Genomic DNA, 17183 nt, shown 5'->3' with positions numbered 1-17183 from the left:
GATTGTAGACCTCCAAAAGTCTGGTTCATCCTTGGGAGCAATTTCCAAACGCATGAAGGTACCACGTTCATCTGTACAAACAATAGTACGCAAGTATAAACAGCATGGGACCACGCAGCCCTCGTACTGCTCAGGAAGAAGACGCGTTCTGTCTCCTAGAGATGAACGTACTTTGGTGCGATAAGTGCAAATCAATCCCAGAACAACAGCAAAGGACCTTGTGCTGGAGGAAACAGGTACAAAAGTATCTATATCTACAGTAAAATGAGTCCTATATCGACATAACCTGAAAGGCCACTCAGCAAGGGAGAAGCCACTGCTCCAAAACCGCCATAAAAAAGACAGACTACGGTTTGTAACTGCACATGGGGACAAAGATCGTACTTTTTGAAGAAATGTCCTCTGGTCTGTTTGGCCATAATGACCATTGTTATGTTTGGAGGAAAAAGGGGGAGGCTTGCAAGCCGAAGAACACCATCCCAACCATGAAGCACGGGGGTGGCAGTATCATGTTGTGGGGGTGCTTTGCTGCAGGAGGGACTAGTGCACTTCACAAAATAGATGGCATCATGAGGGAGGAAAATTATGTGGATGTATTGAAGTAACATCTCAAGACATCAGTCAGGAAGTTAAAGCTTGGTCGTAAATGGGTCTTCCAAATGGACAATGACCGCAAGCATACTTCCAAAGTTGTGGCAAAATGGCTTAAGGACAACAAAGTCAAGGTATTAGAGTGGCCATCACAAAGCCCTGACCTCAATCCTATAGAAAATGTGTGGGCAGAACTGAAAAAGCGTGTGCGAGCAAGGAAGCCTACAAACCTGACTCAGTTACACCAGCTCTGTCAGGAGGAATGGGCCAAAATTTACCCAACTTACTTTTATTTTTTTAACAAGGCAAGTCAGTTAAGAACAAATTCTTATTTTCAATGACGGCCTAGGAACAGTGGGTAAGTGCCTTGTTCAGGGGCAGAATGACAGATTTTTATCTTGTCAGCTTAGGGATTTGATCTTGCAACCTTTCGGTTACTAGTCCAATGCTCTAACCACTAGGCTACCTGCCGACCCAAATATTGTGGGAAGCTTGTGGAAGGCTACCCGAAATGTTTGACCCAAGTTAAATAGTTCAAAGGCAATACTAATTGAGTGTATGTAAAATTCTGACCCACTGGGAGTGTGATGAAACAAATAAAAGCTGAAATAAATCATTCTCTCTACTATTATTCTGACATTTCACATTCTTAAAATAAAGTGGTGATCCTAACTGACCTAAGACAGGGAATTTTTACTAGGATTAAATGTCAGGAATTGTAAAACATTTAAACTCAGTTTATTTGGCTAAGGTGTATGTAAAATTCCGACTTAAACGTTGTGTGTGTACAGCAACACCTTCCCATAAGCATTTCTGTCTCTTCTATAGATGTGTTACCGTTGTATTGCTACTGCTGTATCATCAAATGAGTTATCTAATTAGGTTTTTAAAAAATGCTAATATATGAATATTATCTGACGTTAGCAAGTTATTGATTTCAAGGAACCTTATTTCTAAGGCTACATATTAACATGGGCTATTTTCAGCCCATCCCTGGGTAGCTTATTAGAGATAGACATAATATGGAAAAGAGCAAACAAAGCAAGAGAACAAAATTAAACAGTACATTCAGCAGTCCATGAATTAATTGTTGTGTGCTGCGGAGTTGAAGCTATGAACCAATAGGCTTGGCTCTCTCATCCCTTCCAGGCTTCTGGGAGTGAGGGTTGACAAAGCACCTGTCATTGCGGATGTAAGCAATGTCCCCACGTGTTCTGGCAGCTTTCATGGCTGGGAAAAGTAATTTCCTCTTCTGGTGCACAGCTTCAGGATAGTCCTCGTTGAGGAAGATATCCATTCCTCTCAAGTTCTTGGCTCTTTCCAGAACAGCTACCTTGTCCTTGAACCTCAGGAACTTGACCCCTATCGGCCTGTCACCTGGACCGGTGGTGGGTTTTCCAGTCCTGTGGGCGCACTCCAATTCAATCTTCCTGTGGTCCATCTTCAATTTCTCAGAGATCATTTCCCTCAGTTTGTCCTCAGACTCCATCCAGGTCTCATGTGGAGATTCTGCAATTCTGTCCACAACCATGTTTCGCCTTGATTGTCCCTCGAGTCTGATTTATCCATCATTGTTATCATGGATTCGCACACAGAACTAATGTCCTCTCTCAATGACTTACAGATTTCTGTCATCTTTCCATTCTCCTGTTTCAACTCATCGAGCTGACCTTGGGAGAACTGCAAACTGTTCTTCAGGTCCTGGACCCCTCTGGTGAGGTCGTCCATTATTTTATTAATTGGATCCACCAGTATTTGGACAAAACACTTGAAGCTATTTTCTTGTTGTAACAACTGCTTGTAGAACTATTTTTGTTAGTTTAAAAGATCCTTCACGTGTGATAGAGAGACACTACTCAACGGTACTCCCACCGCCTTTGGTCTTTGTCATGGTCGGTAGCAACGTAGGTTATGCTGTTACTCCTTGCAGTTCCAGACAGGGCAGGTCACAGGGAAGATTGAAAACTACAAAGAGCAGGGATCTCGACAGCCACAAACCCGAGACAAACAGCGGTCCCATCCACAATGGCTAACTGCGTCACGGGGTTGCGTTCAAGCCCTCAAGAAAACCCTGCTAGCTTGATAGGCAGTTAGCTAGCTGCTACTCCAAATAGCTCCTCAAACCCGGCCTTGGTCAGCAGGATCACTGGACAGAGACTAGCCTGTCACAGCAACTGATGCCAACTGCGTTGTGGGATCCAAACTAAAAAGTTAGCTAGCTACTAAGAAACTTTCCAATACACTTTCAAAACAACAAACCTTGCTCTCCCTCGTTCAACAGGGAGTGACGTATGTGTGCCAGTGTACTCTGAAGAGTTAAACAACAGGTCTGGGACCAGGCTAGAGACAGTGATGGAAGCTACATAATGCATTTATTGTCATCTCCCTATCAGAACACTGCATGCTGTAACATGGGCCTGGATGAGGACACATCTTCAAGCTGCCTGACTGAAGACTGTGGCCTTCAGTGGTAGCGGAACCAAAAGCCTTCCCTGGGTGTACAGCAACAGTCTCTCTCGCTGTCTCACAGCCATTCTGTCAACAGGTATTGTATGTAACCACTCAAATTCATACCAACAGCTATGGACACAAGCATTGACTTATTTTCACTTTGTCGACTTGTCCCATTCTTCAATCTTGTCTGAGATATACAGTATATTTTAGTTGAAACACCTGTGTTATGTCTAATATACATGAATACAAATCTATTTAGCATTCACTTTAGACCTTTTGAATCGTAAGCTCCAAGTGTTGTGTTTGTTACCACAGGAAGTAGTAAAAGTTAATGACAAACATTCTATGGAAAAGTTGTTGTATTGTAATGTAACAAAATGTATGAGTTTATACAAAACTTTATTGCATTTGGTCATCCCCAAAAATGTGGCCTTTGAAAGCCTTGATAGACGCATCCTTCGCGTAGCTGACAACAGGGTGGCAGGTCTTTTGATGTGCTGCTCTAGAGTTCCATAGCCCAGCAGACTCACCTGGGGATAGGGGGACGGACACATGTTAGTTTTGATAAAAGTCTGGGAGACGGGGAGGAGAGAGCATGAGTTTTGGCGTGAGTACAAAAAATCCAATCCAACCAGTGGCTTTGGATAATATGCTATGTCATCACACAGGCAGACTGCCACAGAGAAAGAGGATTACATAGCGCATCATGTATACCATTATGAGCTTAGTTAAGCTTCTCTGTTGCTCTGGAGAGGTTGTTGGTCAGAAGGCCTTAGACCATTCCGTCTCTGTAGCACCTGGAGAGAGATGAATCGAGGTAGTGAGTGCTAGAAAGAGAACGCCCTTACCCCTGATCTCCCATTGGCCCAGAGTCTCCTGCTCAGGCTCCAAGAAATCAGATGACAAACCTGCAGAGATTAACAAAAGAAAATGGTACCTTTATTCACAATTAATTTGTCACTTTGTTCTGGGGCGCAACTTTCACTGGGGGGGAAATATAATTTTTTTTCTGAAATTGAATTTTCGTCTCCTCCAGTTTTATCATTGGAATATGATACAAAACGAGGCAACGGTGTGCTTGAGGACCATGCAGACGCCTCCGAGCGGTCGGGTAGGCTGTTTTGAGTGTTTATCTGACTGGATAAAAAATTGATGTCTCCCCACATCTAAAACCAAAGTTGCGCCCCTGACTTTGCCTATTTCACATTAATAAATTACAATATCTGATTAAAAGTACGCATGCCATTTTGTGATAACAGCTATGACAAATTACATGGCATACATGTGAATTTACAGCTAGCTAAGATATTATTTATATTTTATGGCACAATGTCTCATCTCACTAACAATTACTAAGGGGAACAGCAAATTCCATTATTGTGGCTCATCCGTATTGTGGCTAGCTACACAGAGGTGATTTATTCCATCATGACAACATGCTCCTCATTTGACTGTAGTTAGCTAGCTGCTAGCTTATTAATTAAGTATCCACTCTATTGCTTAAAAAGTGATCTAGTTAATGTGAGCTAGCCAACATGCTTTGCTTTTGACATGCCACGATCTTGCTTGCTTTATATCTGACAAATATTTTATCTACCATAGCTAGATAATGCTTTATGATAATTATAGTTAGTTCATTAGCTAGCTAGCTAGCTAAGTGTAAAACTGAGAGTCTGGCTGTAAAACGCAGCTAGCTAACCAACTCGACGTTATCAGTTGTAGCCAAGCTGGCTTGATACTCAGTAACGTTATCTTACCATGCTTTTCTGGCCAACTGCACATTCCTCTCGCCCATCCCGGTCGATTCCGTCTTGACTACTCCCGTCTCCTGGTCTTCCTCTAGGTTCAAACCTATATGGCTGTAGTCCGTTGCCTTACTGTCAAAAGCAATCCACTCCTAACACAACCACCTGGTGCAGGCAGGTAGTCAATGGCTCAGCGTTCCAAAACTGTTCACCTGTTTCTACGTCAAGCAAGCACAATGTTCCATTTGTTATTTTTGAGTGTTTTTATGGTGCGTGTAGGGAACAGCAGCATATAATAGATTTCCAATCCCCCCCCCCCCCCAAAAAAAACTGACAAATATAATAGATCAACATGCAGTGGTATTGATCAACCAATCAATATCACCCATATACGTTTGCTTGACACCCCCTCATTGTCATACTGGAGGGATAAATACAAAAGTAAATGCAGAAATTACATGAATGAATAAAATGAAAGAAAGTGGGATTCATTATTTAAATGATGTATCTATTTATGTGTGCAATTATTAATCAATGTATTTGTTTTATCTATTTCTGTGTTTATTTACCTATTTATATATGCATTTTTATTTATTCATGTATCTATTTATGTGAGTATTTTATTCTAATTAAGGCAGCTTTGGTGCTCCATAGTAAAGGGGCCTTTGCTCCCTTAAAAATACATGTTTAGATTTTCCTTTTGTATTTCGTGATTTTAGTCGTTCTTTGGTGGAGTTTCCCACCGGGCACAGAAGTCAATTCAACATCTAGTTTTGATTTACATTTGGTTGAGTTGTCAACTAACATGAATTCAATGTGAAATCAACCCAAAACGTCACCCTGTCATTGGATTTAGGTTAAGACTAAGACTTGGGTGAAAGAAATATAACATTCCATTACATTGATTACTTTTTGCAAATTACGTAATCACATATCTTTTTTTGGTTCAAATTATGTAGACACAACGTTGATTCAACCAGTTTTTGCCCTGTGGGTTGTTTGTCTTTATGCGTTCTTGTTGATTGTAGGCCTAAGTATGTCCTTCGATGTCTTTTTATTTCAATGCATGTGTATGATTTGTATGGCATAGTTTGCATTCGCGGTCAGCTGTTTTATGCACTGGTTACTTTCACATTGATGTCGGCATTTGAAGTCAGGCTTGTGAATTGATAGCGTTTATTATGCATATATTTCATGTTGCACTGTACAGGGACGCGCCATTCCACAAGTAAATCAGTCAATTTATGATGAGGTTGAGCAGTGGCTGGGCTCATTATTATTTTTTTGTTCTCCAAGTATAATTTTGGAGTTTTGCCATACCCAGGGGCGGAAATCCCGGGGGGGGGGGGGACGGGGGGGACACGACCCCCCCATCCTGGGAAAAATATGATTTGTCCCCCCCAATATATCACTGAAACATAACTATGTAATTTAAATAATATTAATAATACGCAATGAAAGCAATTGTGCTGATTATAGACACTTAATAGCGCGTTTTTAAGTTTCAAAAGATTGCAACCCCCCCCCCACCCTTTGCCTCACAATGTTTGATCCACTGCCAGTTCCTTAGTTGGCAAGGTAACAGAGGGGTCGTATCTACTGTCTGAAAGGCACTCAATGAACGTAACTGACGTGAGGTTAATCCAGTCAATCGCGCCATAGCAATGTTTTGTTTTATGTTGGCAGGGTTCATACAGACACTAGCTGAATGCAGAGCTAGCGCAGAGCTAGCGTGCAAATATTAACTATTAAGCTAGCTAGTACCTATTCCATTTATGTGGCCTCGTCAAAGATGGAATCTTTGCTATCGTCAATTTATTCCAAGATCAGCATGCAGATGATGTAAATTAGTGCTTCAAAGTCCCTGTGATAAGGTTAGCGATAAACTGAAGTCCAAACTGAACAGAACTACACTCTCTTCTACCATTGTCTTAAATATATTTAATGGTGTCATTACAAAAGCTAAATTGTCGCTAGGGAACTTTTATTTATTTATTTTATTTCACCTTTATTTAACCCGGGTAGCAAAGATTATAGCAAACACCACTGAAACGGAATTGGTGCTCGCCAGCTTTGCAAATTCAGATATTGTTGGAAGCCAGCCAATATGAAACAAACTATTAAAATTACAAAAGGTTGCAGCATATGTTGTGTAAATGGTGAACTCATACAGCTGTCAACTCTTGTCATTTTAATCCGTTTCACATTTGCTAGCTACCTTTTAGATCAAAGCCCAAATAGAATGATAAAAGATAAGATGATAGAAGCCCATCTCCTACTGTAAATAACCTACACACTGTGTAGGCCAGCCAGCCAGCCAGCCAGGTAGAAAAATGGCAGAAAAATAAAAGACGGACATCAGAGTATTTTTCAGTACACCAAAACGCAAAGTAAGAACCCTAGTAGCCTAATATCTCAAAGACTAGTTGATCAAATGTTCATAAGAAAGAAATGAAATTCTAATGGAAATGTTTCACAACGATGTCATTAGGCAGAGCAGGCAACAGATGGCACACAGACAGCAGAGTTGGGGACAGATATGCAGGGACAGACTGGCAGAGACAGGGAGTCTCAGGTAAGTTTGTTGAGTCTTTGTTTGGCAACATTATGAAAAGTTCTAAAAAAATTTGACTTGTAAAATAGGAACATAATTGGAAAATGCCATGGATACCCCCACTCTCAACTTAAACTGGTGACTGAACTAAGATGTGTTAAAGGGAATGGTATTGCTGTTGTGATTAGTTGTGTAGTTATGGGTACCGGTAGTTAGGAGTACGGCAAACACCTTATTTCTTTGGTTCCTCAATATACATTTACCATATTACAATGTAGGCTATGTGTTACAGCACTACTTTTGGTGTCCCCCTCAGGAATTGCTCTTGGGAAAATTTCATGTAATTGTCCCCTCCAAAGTTGATATCAAATTTTCCTCCTGGCCATACCCTAAGTTTAACTGAACTGACACCACTGGTTTAACCACACATTTTCTTGTCTGTCAGAATGACAGTGTGGGTTCGAGTGACAGACAGTGGCATACATGATGGAAGAAAGTATAGGAATGTTTTTTGTCTTTACAAGGTCTGCATGTCTCAATACACTTGGCAGTTTTCCCTATACCCTACAGCCCTACAAGGTCCATAGTCCATCAATTCTCCTCAGTAGGCGCTGGCTGCCAATGCTTTAGCACTGCCTCTAAGGCTATAAGGTGTGTCTCAAAAGCAATTCATATTATTTCCTGTTTCCACAACTATTCACTTTAATGTGCACTAGAAATAATGTCATTTCATAAAATAGAGACATTCATTAGATAGGGACTGCGATTTAACCAAGAATTGTATTTTGACATTCCAGAACAATGTCAAAAGACAATTCTTGGTTGAATCGCAGCTAGGACAGCACTGACTGACAAGCTGTCACAGCGACAATAAAATAAATCAGTATAGGCTATTTAAGGTTAACTGGCAGGTGCATTCTACACTAGGATATGACACCTCGCGCATCGCTCACATGCACACATGCATGTTTAGGGACCATTAACGATTTGGCGCTTCTATTTTATCAACCGTTCGTTTGCCTACCTGCATTGCCGCAGTCTGCACATACATCGTTTCCAGGTCTGGCCAGGACATCTTGCAAGAGCCGTTTATTCCTCTCCGACTCCATCGCCGTTTGATCTCCACCCAATCCGAAAGACTTCAATACAAAGCACGTTCACTGGGATAAAATAAAAATACAATTGTGACCTTGTAGGCTACTCGAAATGCTGAAAAAATGCTACTGGTTTTGATTTTTTTTTAAAAGCTAATAAAAAGCCTATTAGAAATCCGCTTGGATGAGATGATTTGAAGGTTTGACAAGTCTCTCTCTCCTAAACTACAGCTCTATTACGAAGTGTTGCTGACTGCATTATCTGAAGTCTGTGTCATCCCCTCCTTCTCCTCCAACTCGTGTCTGCAGTCGCAGTGAGACCTCCAGTGGTATGATGATCGTTACTTGTTTTTTTTACTACCTGTGTAGCCTAATTTTTTTCTTTCTGACACTGACATATTGCCAACATATTGTGAAAGTTTTTATAAGGACTATTTGATTTTGTACAAAATAAACTGTGCACTGTCCATACATTTCATTGGCAAATATTATGTATTTGTAGTTGCTTTTATTTCCACTTACTTCTGTCCCTTTAAAAGTTAGTAGATTGTCGAAAACATAGATTTAGAAACTATAATAGTAGAAGGTATTTAACACACTTATTATGGGCTAAAGGTCCGCCATTTTGGTCAGGGAGGTGGTCAACCATGGTTTGCCAGTGCTGTGATAAGAAATTGGGTGCGTTCGTAAATTCACTCTGGCTATCTCCTCCGATGTCAGAGAACTCTCGTCTGAGTGTGCCAGAGTGCAGAATAACTGCTGAATTTACGAATGGTCAACACCCGTTGAATATGGCCGGTGCAAGTAAACGTCAGCAAAAAAGGGTAATTAAATTGTTGCCAGCAGCACAGTTCCAGTCACCAACGCTCTGGATAACATAAACAGTCTAACCAGCTCTGCAAGGGCGAGTAAAATGGTCAGAGAGAGGTGTTCTCTCATTTGTGTCTGAAAGTAGCTAGCAAGCTAGCCAAGGTTAGCCAGTTTCCTTGTGTGCTTGACTGACATTGTGAGGTCAGAACTTGGATCAACCATACTCCTCAGTCAGAGCGTCCAGTGTGCTCTGAGAGCGAAATGCGCTGAATTTACAAATGGACAATGCTCTGATTTTACAAATGCCCAGAGCACACTTGAACACTCCTGACCAATATGGCTGTAATATCCGTCATTCTGGAACTTTGAAGGTTTATGACTAGGTTTATGATTAGCCCCTCAAGTAATTGAGTAGGATCTCTATGGTCGAAAACGTAATCGATGTTATCTATGGGTTGATTATTCACGTCTAGCTCAGAACGTTTGCCTACGTCACAACTGTGCGGCGACTGCGAAATCGCTTGAAATAATCGCGAAGGTCTTGTTTTTTATTTTTGATACGTCTCTTACAAAAAGCAATCATGTCGACCGCTATGAACTTTAGCAGTAAGTCTTTTCGGCCCCGTGCTCCAGACAAAGGATCCTTCCCTCTGGATCATTTCGGTAAGAACAATAAACCATTCCTTGTTGAGTAACTGACTCGTTAGTTCCAGCAATAGCTGTGACGTGCGCAGCTCCATAGTAGTTTATGTAGTTTCCAGCTGTATAGGAAAGAGATGTTTGACCTCCGATGTATGAGATCTGTGAAATGACGGCATACTGAATGAGGGACAGTGAAATGACAGGCATACTGGAATGAGGGACAGTTCAACTGCTTTTGATTTCCCTGTAGTTTAGTGTTTGAAGGGCAATGCACCATTGCATCTCTTTGCTGTTTGTCGTTGCAGGAGAGTGTAAAGCATTCAAAGAGAAATTCATGAAGTGCTTGAAAGACAACAGCTATGATAACTCCATGTGTCGACTACAGTCCAAAGACTACCTTGAATGCCGGATGGATAAGTGAGTATTGACTACTGTTAGTTTAGCTGCTACTTCTTTCCTGTTGAGAATGAGATGACTAGGTATACACACACTATTGACTAGATCATGACTGCTCTGATCACCAATGTGAAACTATTCTCTGCTATTTAAGTCAGCTGATGGCCAAGGAACCTCTGGAGAAGCTTGGGTTCAAAGACCTGATGGACAAACCCAGCCAGCAGAACAAGGAGGCTAAACCCTAAACTTTCCTTCCTACACAGATGGATGCTGTCATGCTTGAGTGATATTAGACATGAAGATAGTTTTTCTTGTCCAAGTCTTGTATATAAAATTACAATGTAATATATTGGGGGCAGTGTTTCAAGCGTTGTGTGTGTATATAAATATTTTTGGGTAAATTAGCCATGCTTTGTTTTGCGTTGGAATCTTGACAAATGATTTATCTGAGGCGGCTTCTCAGTTCTCAAAGTGTTATGTTTCAAACTTGTGTCCACATGGTACACAAAAGATCTTCCCTCAGTCTAGCTAGCCTACGCATTATGAATAAGGAAACGTTTGAATACATGCTTTGCTACACTTCATCAAAGGGCCTTACTAACCACTCAAGGTACTATGTAATGTTGTAGTATGGTGTGAATGAGTCTGGCGGAAACCAGTCATAAATTGTTCCAAGACTCATTAATTTTGTCAAGAAAAATAAAATAAGAAAATCAGGCAGCACATGTCAAGCTGGCCTCAAACTAAAGACAGTTTAGTAGTTGCATATGAAAACAAAAAACACTCAATCTATGTACAAAACAAAACTATAAAAGTTCCACAAAAATGAGAATTCTGTCAACCACCATTCAGCTCTTTAGGACAAATCACAATGGCATGAGAGAGGGGGGGTCATTTCACTCCTCTTGACAGTGCTAGCTTGCCTCAGATTGATCCTAGCAACTATTATTATGCTTATAGACCAATAAAAATATACTATGGCTAGAGAAAGGCTGTCTCAATACTCATGTTTTTTCCTGTAATGTCCTGTGAGATCAGTGATCGTAGAGGGAAGGACACAAGGATAGGAAGCTGGGTAGAACTTTTGATACAGAAACTTTTCCAGTGAAGAAAGGGAAAATGAGGAAGAGAGGAGCTGTGAGGTCAGGGGTTCCAGGCAGCTCTACCCGGAGGAGTTCGAGCTGGAGCGTGAGCGGTGGCGTCTGCAACCGGGGGAGCGCGAGCGAGTTCTGCGGCGAACTGGAGAGTGTTTCCGTGGTGACCGAGACCTTGAGGCACAGAGGGGGATGAAAACAGGTCAGGAGACTTATTTGCCAGGGGAATGACAAATGGTCTTTATCTTCACACTTGAGGGGATACATGGTCAACTGCCATTCATTCTGTAAATCAGGGATGCACAAGAGAAAAAAAATCTATAAACAATATCAATCTAATTACAGGATACAGATGTAAGCCATAAGACTCCAGATTTTCTTACAATAGTAAATAGGGGGAAAAAAATACACACAGTACCAGTCAAACGTTTGGACACCTACTCATTTAAGGATTTCTTTATTTTTACTATTTTCTACATTGTAGAACAATGTAGACTTCAAAACTATGAAACAATACATAGAATCATGTAATAACCCCCCCCAAAAATTATATTTGAGATTCTTCAAAGTAGCCACCCTTTGCCTTGATGACAAAGGGATCATCATCGTCCAGGGATCATCAACTAGATTCAGCCAAGGGACAATTTATTTATTTTTAACCAGCTTCATGAGGTAGCCACCTGGAATTTATTTCAATTAACAGGTGTGCCTTGTTAAAAGTTAAACAGTTGTGACAAGGTAGGGATGCATACAGAATATAGCCCTACTTGGTAAAAGACCCAAGTCCATATTATGGCAAGAACAGCTCAAATAAGCAAAGAGAAACGACAGTCCATCATTACTATAAGACATGAAGGTGAGTCAATGCGGAACATTTCATGAACTTTGAAAATTTCTTCAAGTGCAGTCGCAAAAACCATCAAGCGCTATGATGAAACTGGCTCTCGTGAGGAACGCCACAGGAAAGGAAGACCCAGAGTTACCTCTGCTGCAGAGGATAAGTTCATTAGAGTTAACAGCTTCAGAAATTGCAGCCCAAATATATGCTTCAGAGTTCAAGTAACAGACATGTCAACATCAACTGTTCACAGGAGACTTGTGAATCAGGCCTTCATGGTAGAATTGCTGCAAAGAAACCACTACTAATGGACACCAATAAGAAGAGACTTCTTCTGAAGTCCAGAATTCTATCTGGTTTGCGCATAATGGGTCTATAATTTGTTTTTCAAGAGGACAATGACCCAACACACCTCCAGGCTGTGTAAGGGCTATTTGACCAAGAAGGAGAGTGATGAGTGCTGCATCAGATGACCTGGCCTCCACAATCACCCGACCTCAATCCAATTGAGATGGTTAGGGATGAATTGGACCACAGAGTGAAGGAAAAGCAGCTAACACGTGCTCAGCATATGTGGGAACTCCTTCAAGACTGTTGGAAAAGCATTCCAGTTGAAGCTGTTTGAGAGAATGCCAAGAGTGTGCAAAGCTGTCGTCAAGGCAAAGGGTGGCTACTTTGAAGAATATAAAATATATTTTGATTTGTTTAACACTTTGAATGAGTAGGTGTGTCCAAACTTTTGACTGGTACTGTATGTAAATACAGAAATGTTCTGTGAAACGTCATTAGTGACTGACAGAACTCCACACACGCAAAGACATTAACACTATAGGAGACTGACCTCCTTATGCGGGATGGGGTGCGTCGCCACATAGGGGGTTGTGGAGGCATCCTGTGGGGGGGGTGGGGGGGGCCAGCACGGCAGTGGCTGTGATCTCCTGTCCATCAATCTGACCTGCAGACACCACAGATGAAAAATAACGGTATAGAGGAAACCAGATTGTTTTTGATGTTTTAATTGTTTGATTAAAGTAAAAACTGAGGATAGGTTATGGACAGTGAGTCCAACAGAGTAGTATTACAATGCATTCAAACTAGAGATGCTAACTGCATGTAGACCCAGAACCATTGGTCTCCACCAACCTCCATCCATGTGTTTGAGAGCCTTGTTGGCGTCAATGACCGTCTCAAACTCCACCTTGGCGTAACCTTCCAACAGGTGTGGGTGGAGCCTGTCCACAGGCATGTCAATCATTTTGATCTTGCCATATGTGCCGAAGATCTCCTGAATGTGTCCCTGAAAAGAGAAGAGACTTTAGTCAAAACCCAACATCAGAGATATTGCTCCCTACTCCCACAAACCTCCAATATCTTCAACATAGACTGCAGCTTGACACTAAAAATGCATTCAAATAGGCTATATTGAATCCAATTGATGTGCACATACACTTGGAGACTGAGCAGTCATTTTTACTCACCTTGATTACGTTTCTGGTGAGGTGCCCCAGGTACACCTTGGTGGGGGGGCTGGGGCTCCTCCTACGCCTCTCCTTGTCATCCTTTTTCACTGATAACTTGGATCTACAGGACAAATGGAAGAGCTCTTACTCTTTATTCCTCCACTCCCCAAAACATGTCACACTTCCAATCTCAACGATCCCTCTCCTTCAGTCTTTGGATTAGTTTTTCGGAGTGATCACCGACACTGGTCCTGCAGAGTTAAGGAGCAGGCGGGTTTTATGTCAGCCCAGCACTAACATACCGAATTCAACTAATGGAAGTTCTTGAATGTTAAACCATTAGGTGAATTGAAAGTATTTAGCCTGCACGCACTTTAACTAAGGGCTGGGATTGGAGAGTGGAGACCACTGCTTTACGGGTCACACATACTTGGACTGTGAGCGTTGGCAGTTGTTGTTGCGGAGGCGAATGAGGTTGGGTGACCCTGAGGAGCTGGAGGATCGGGAGCTGGAAGACCTGGAGCGGCTGGAGGCAGAGGAGGAACTGGAGCCGCTGGAGCCAGAGCTGAGTGAAGACAGGGAGAGGGGCTTACTGTGGGGACAGATCAGAAAGCAGTGACTGCTGAGATAAGCGGTCTGATTCAGCAGAGATGCGTTGTGGCTGAGAGATGGGAAAGGAGCGGTCACTCAAATTGTGTCCAACCTGCTGCTCCCAGAGGAGCTACATCCTTTGCGTCCCTTCTCCCGTCTGCTCCTTCCTTTGTGGGACCCTATTTCTCCTTCACTCGCTCTTTGGCCTTGTCTTCCATATGCTCCTTTCTACGGACCGGAGAAAGCGCCCTGTAGATTGTCACTTGTCACGCAATGACATGCTGCGTTGTCCTCCCACTACGTCTAGTCAGGGAAAGCATGCAGTTTACTAGGCTTCAGATCACATAAATGATTATGAAATTCAGAGGGTGGTGAAAGTGCAAGCTGATGCTCCTTTCCAATAAATATTGAGGGTCTTATTCTGCTGACATTATCATCGATGCTTGGCTGCCGTTTGACAAATACAAATTCTCGTTTTTAACTGGTTGAAAAGGTGAAACCGACATGGTCAATTCGGACGGGAATTAAATTACAGATGTGGTTATTTGTGCTCGCGCAGAAAAAAACTAATGCCGTGGGACGATCACACAGCATGTCATCGCGTGACAAGTTTACTTCGATATGATGGTTATTATATCAATATTTGTGCATAAAAGCGTTTCCACCTACATTTGTCGCATAATTAATTTTACCGACACAAAAAGATCCCACCCTGTCTAGCGTATTTTATTAAGTCGACATTTGGAAAGTTTACCGAAAAATGTTAGCACAGTAATTTACACTAATTTGATGTCTTTATATCGCAAGACGTGTTTTTCAATGCTGACATGCCCATACAGCTAGTTTTAGCTAGCTACATTCTATTTAGCTAATTCAACACAGATAGGTGAAATATACACTCGAGTCAAACTGCGTTCCCTATAACAACAACATAATATATATTCGTTAATTAAATTATTGAAGTAGCTTAAAAAGGCAACTTTACATCGTTCGTGGTGGTTGCAGATACAAGTCGCAGAGAGATGACGTTGCAAAATTGAGGGGATGTGGTATTTCACAAGACGCACAGCTCCCTCTGGTGTTGCTTATTGGAATAGGACATTATTTGGGTAGGTATGGATAATGTGTAACACATCATTTTATATTTTTTAAACAAAATGTGGGATTAGTAAAGATTATAAATGTGTATGTCTATTTAAAATTGTAGCAACATTCTTTATTCTTTATAAATGTGCTATGTCCTCTTAAAAACAAATGGTTTCTTCTATTTCAATGTGATAAAGCTATAAATAAATGTTTAATTCATAAACTGTCTTTATTTTCTAAATACAAGTGTGTTTTTTTCTATCCCCGCAGTGTGAACGTTTTGACAGTTCACATTGGAAGAACCAATGAATTAACAGTTGCTGTTTTCTTACCGGGTAAAATGTGTTGTAGCCCAACACGGAAGTGACGGTTCGCATTCGCAGAAAGCGTTGTTTTGCTTCATCTTCAGCTAACTTTCAGCCAAGAGGACACCTCTTTTACACTCAAACTTCAAAATGTCTTCAGACTTTGAAGCCTACGAACAGGAATTTGGAACCCTGACAGCAGAAATAACAAACAAAATTGGAAGGATTCCCAAATTAGGTGGAGGTAAGCCACGTTAAGCTCTATTTACTGGCTTGACTGTAGCTAGCTAGCTATGGCTCAGACATGGTTTAGTTATAAATATCTTTGCTATAATGTCAACAAATTAACAATGCAGCTAGCTAGTTAGTTTCACATGACACGTATTTTACGCAAATGTCATTATATTCATCATATTCACTTTGTGTTAGTGAAATAAGGACGTTACCTATCCAGCTTGCTTGCTAACTATCCTAGTAACTGCCAATCCTAAGAGCAGGACAACCTATGGACATTGCACCAGGATTCAATCTCCCTTTAGGAACATATCTAAACTTTAACATTAAACTACTTTGTACTTGTCAGCACAGCATCTGAATGGTCAGGACCTACAGTACCAGTCAAAAGTTGACACACTTATTCATTCCAGGGTTTTTCTTTATTTTTTACTATTTTCTACATTGTAGAATAATAGTGAAGACCCACTAACTATGAAATAACACATTTAGTAACCACAAAAGTGTTAAAAAAATCAAAATATATTTGAGATTCTTCAAAGTAGCCACCCTTTGCCTTGATGACAGCGTTTCACACTCTTGGCATTCTCTCAACCAGCTTCATGATGTTGTCACCAGGAATGCCTTCTTAAAAGTAAATTTGTGGAATTTCTTTCCTTAATGCGTTTGAGACAATCAGTTGGGTTGTGACAAGGTAGTGTTGGTATACAGAAGATAGCTCAATTTGGTAAAATACCAAGTCCATATTATGACAACCACAGCTCAAATAAAGCAAAGAGAAACGACAGTCCATCATTACTTTAAGACATGAAGGTCAGTCAATGCGGAACATTTCAAGAACTTTGAAAGTGCAGTTGCAAAAACCATCAAGCGCTATGATGAAACTGTCTCTCATGAGGACCGCCACAGGAAAGGAATACTCTTTTTACCTCTGCTGTAGAGGATAAGTTCCTAAGAGTTACCAGCCTCAGAAATTGCAGCCCAAATAAATGCTTCAGAGTTCAAGTAACACACATCTCAACATCAACTGTTCAGAGGAGACTGCGTGAATCAGGCCTTCATGGTTAAATTGCTGCAAAGAAACCACTACTAATGGACACCAATAATAATAAGAAGAGACTTGCTTGGGCCAAGAAACACGAGCAATGGACATTTAGACCAGTGGAAATCTGTCCTTTGGTCTGATGAGTCCAAATTTGAGATTTTTGGTTCCAACCGCCGTGTCTTTGTGAGACGCAGAGTAGGTGAACAGATGATCTCTGCATGTGTAGTTCCCACCGTGAAGCATT

The 17183-nt window shown here is 41.2% G+C and overlaps 3 protein-coding genes, 1 long non-coding RNA gene and 1 pseudogene across 11 annotated transcripts in view; 2 read left to right on the top strand and 3 right to left on the bottom strand.

The window, feature by feature from the left end:
- LOC106589331 (arf-GAP with dual PH domain-containing protein 1) overlaps nt 1–8740 on the bottom strand; it is a 46573-nt gene extending 37833 nt beyond the window's left edge. For both annotated transcript variants that reach the window (XM_014179175.3, XM_014179176.3), the window contains exon 1: nt 8369–8740. In XM_014179175.3, coding sequence (XP_014034650.1) covers nt 8369–8453 — 85 coding nt within the window. In that variant the 5' untranslated portion in view covers nt 8454–8740. The remainder of the gene's footprint in view (nt 1–8368) is intronic.
- LOC145865515 (uncharacterized) lies at nt 3428–5008 on the bottom strand. The gene is made up of 3 exons (XR_014383016.1): nt 4803–5008; nt 3760–3842; nt 3428–3575 (listed from the first exon to the last, which is right to left on the bottom strand). It is a non-coding gene; the product is annotated as an uncharacterized LOC145865515 (long non-coding RNA).
- Nucleotides 8741–9724: 984 nt separating the features above from the next.
- On the top strand, nt 9725–11276 carry cox19 (cytochrome c oxidase assembly factor COX19). Its single transcript, XM_014179174.3, has 3 exons — nt 9725–9911; nt 10196–10307; nt 10441–11276. The coding sequence occupies exons 1-3, from the start codon at nt 9830–9832 to the stop codon at nt 10529–10531; spliced, it is 285 nt and encodes a 94-aa protein (XP_014034649.1). The 5' UTR covers nt 9725–9829; the 3' UTR covers nt 10532–11276.
- On the bottom strand, nt 11014–15275 carry LOC106589181 (uncharacterized; annotated as a pseudogene). Its single transcript, XR_006762544.2, has 7 exons — nt 15255–15275; nt 14382–14497; nt 14109–14243; nt 13697–13799; nt 13362–13515; nt 13060–13173; nt 11014–11554 (listed from the first exon to the last, which is right to left on the bottom strand). The product of XR_006762544.2 is annotated as an uncharacterized LOC106589181 (transcript).
- A 428-nt stretch (nt 15276–15703) lies between these two features.
- The window catches only part of LOC106589328 (vesicle transport through interaction with t-SNAREs homolog 1A-like), a 172156-nt gene continuing 170676 nt past the window's right edge, over nt 15704–17183 (top strand). For all 6 annotated transcript variants that reach the window (XM_014179170.3, XM_014179171.3, XM_014179173.3 and 3 more), the window contains exon 1: nt 15704–15904. In XM_014179170.3, coding sequence (XP_014034645.3) covers nt 15811–15904 — 94 coding nt within the window. In that variant the 5' untranslated portion in view covers nt 15704–15810. The remainder of the gene's footprint in view (nt 15905–17183) is intronic.

Source organism: Salmo salar, chromosome 28, assembly GCF_965601325.2.
Source record: "Salmo salar chromosome 28, fSalSal1, whole genome shotgun sequence".
In the NCBI taxonomy this organism is placed as follows: domain Eukaryota; kingdom Metazoa; phylum Chordata; class Actinopteri; order Salmoniformes; family Salmonidae; genus Salmo; species Salmo salar.
This window is presented reverse-complemented; position numbering and strand designations above follow the sequence as displayed.

Bases quoted from the DNA above. Each gene is read 5' to 3' on its own strand.
- cox19 (XM_014179174.3), top strand. From the start codon at position 9,830: ATGTCGACCGCTATGAACTTTAGCAGTAAGTCTTTTCGGCCCCGTGCT. The intron at 9,912-10,195 runs GTAAGAACAATA...TTGTCGTTGCAG, and splicing joins CTTCCCTCTGGATCATTTCG to GAGAGTGTAAAGCATTCAAA. The intron at 10,308-10,440 runs GTGAGTATTGAC...CTGCTATTTAAG, and splicing joins CTTGAATGCCGGATGGATAA to TCAGCTGATGGCCAAGGAAC.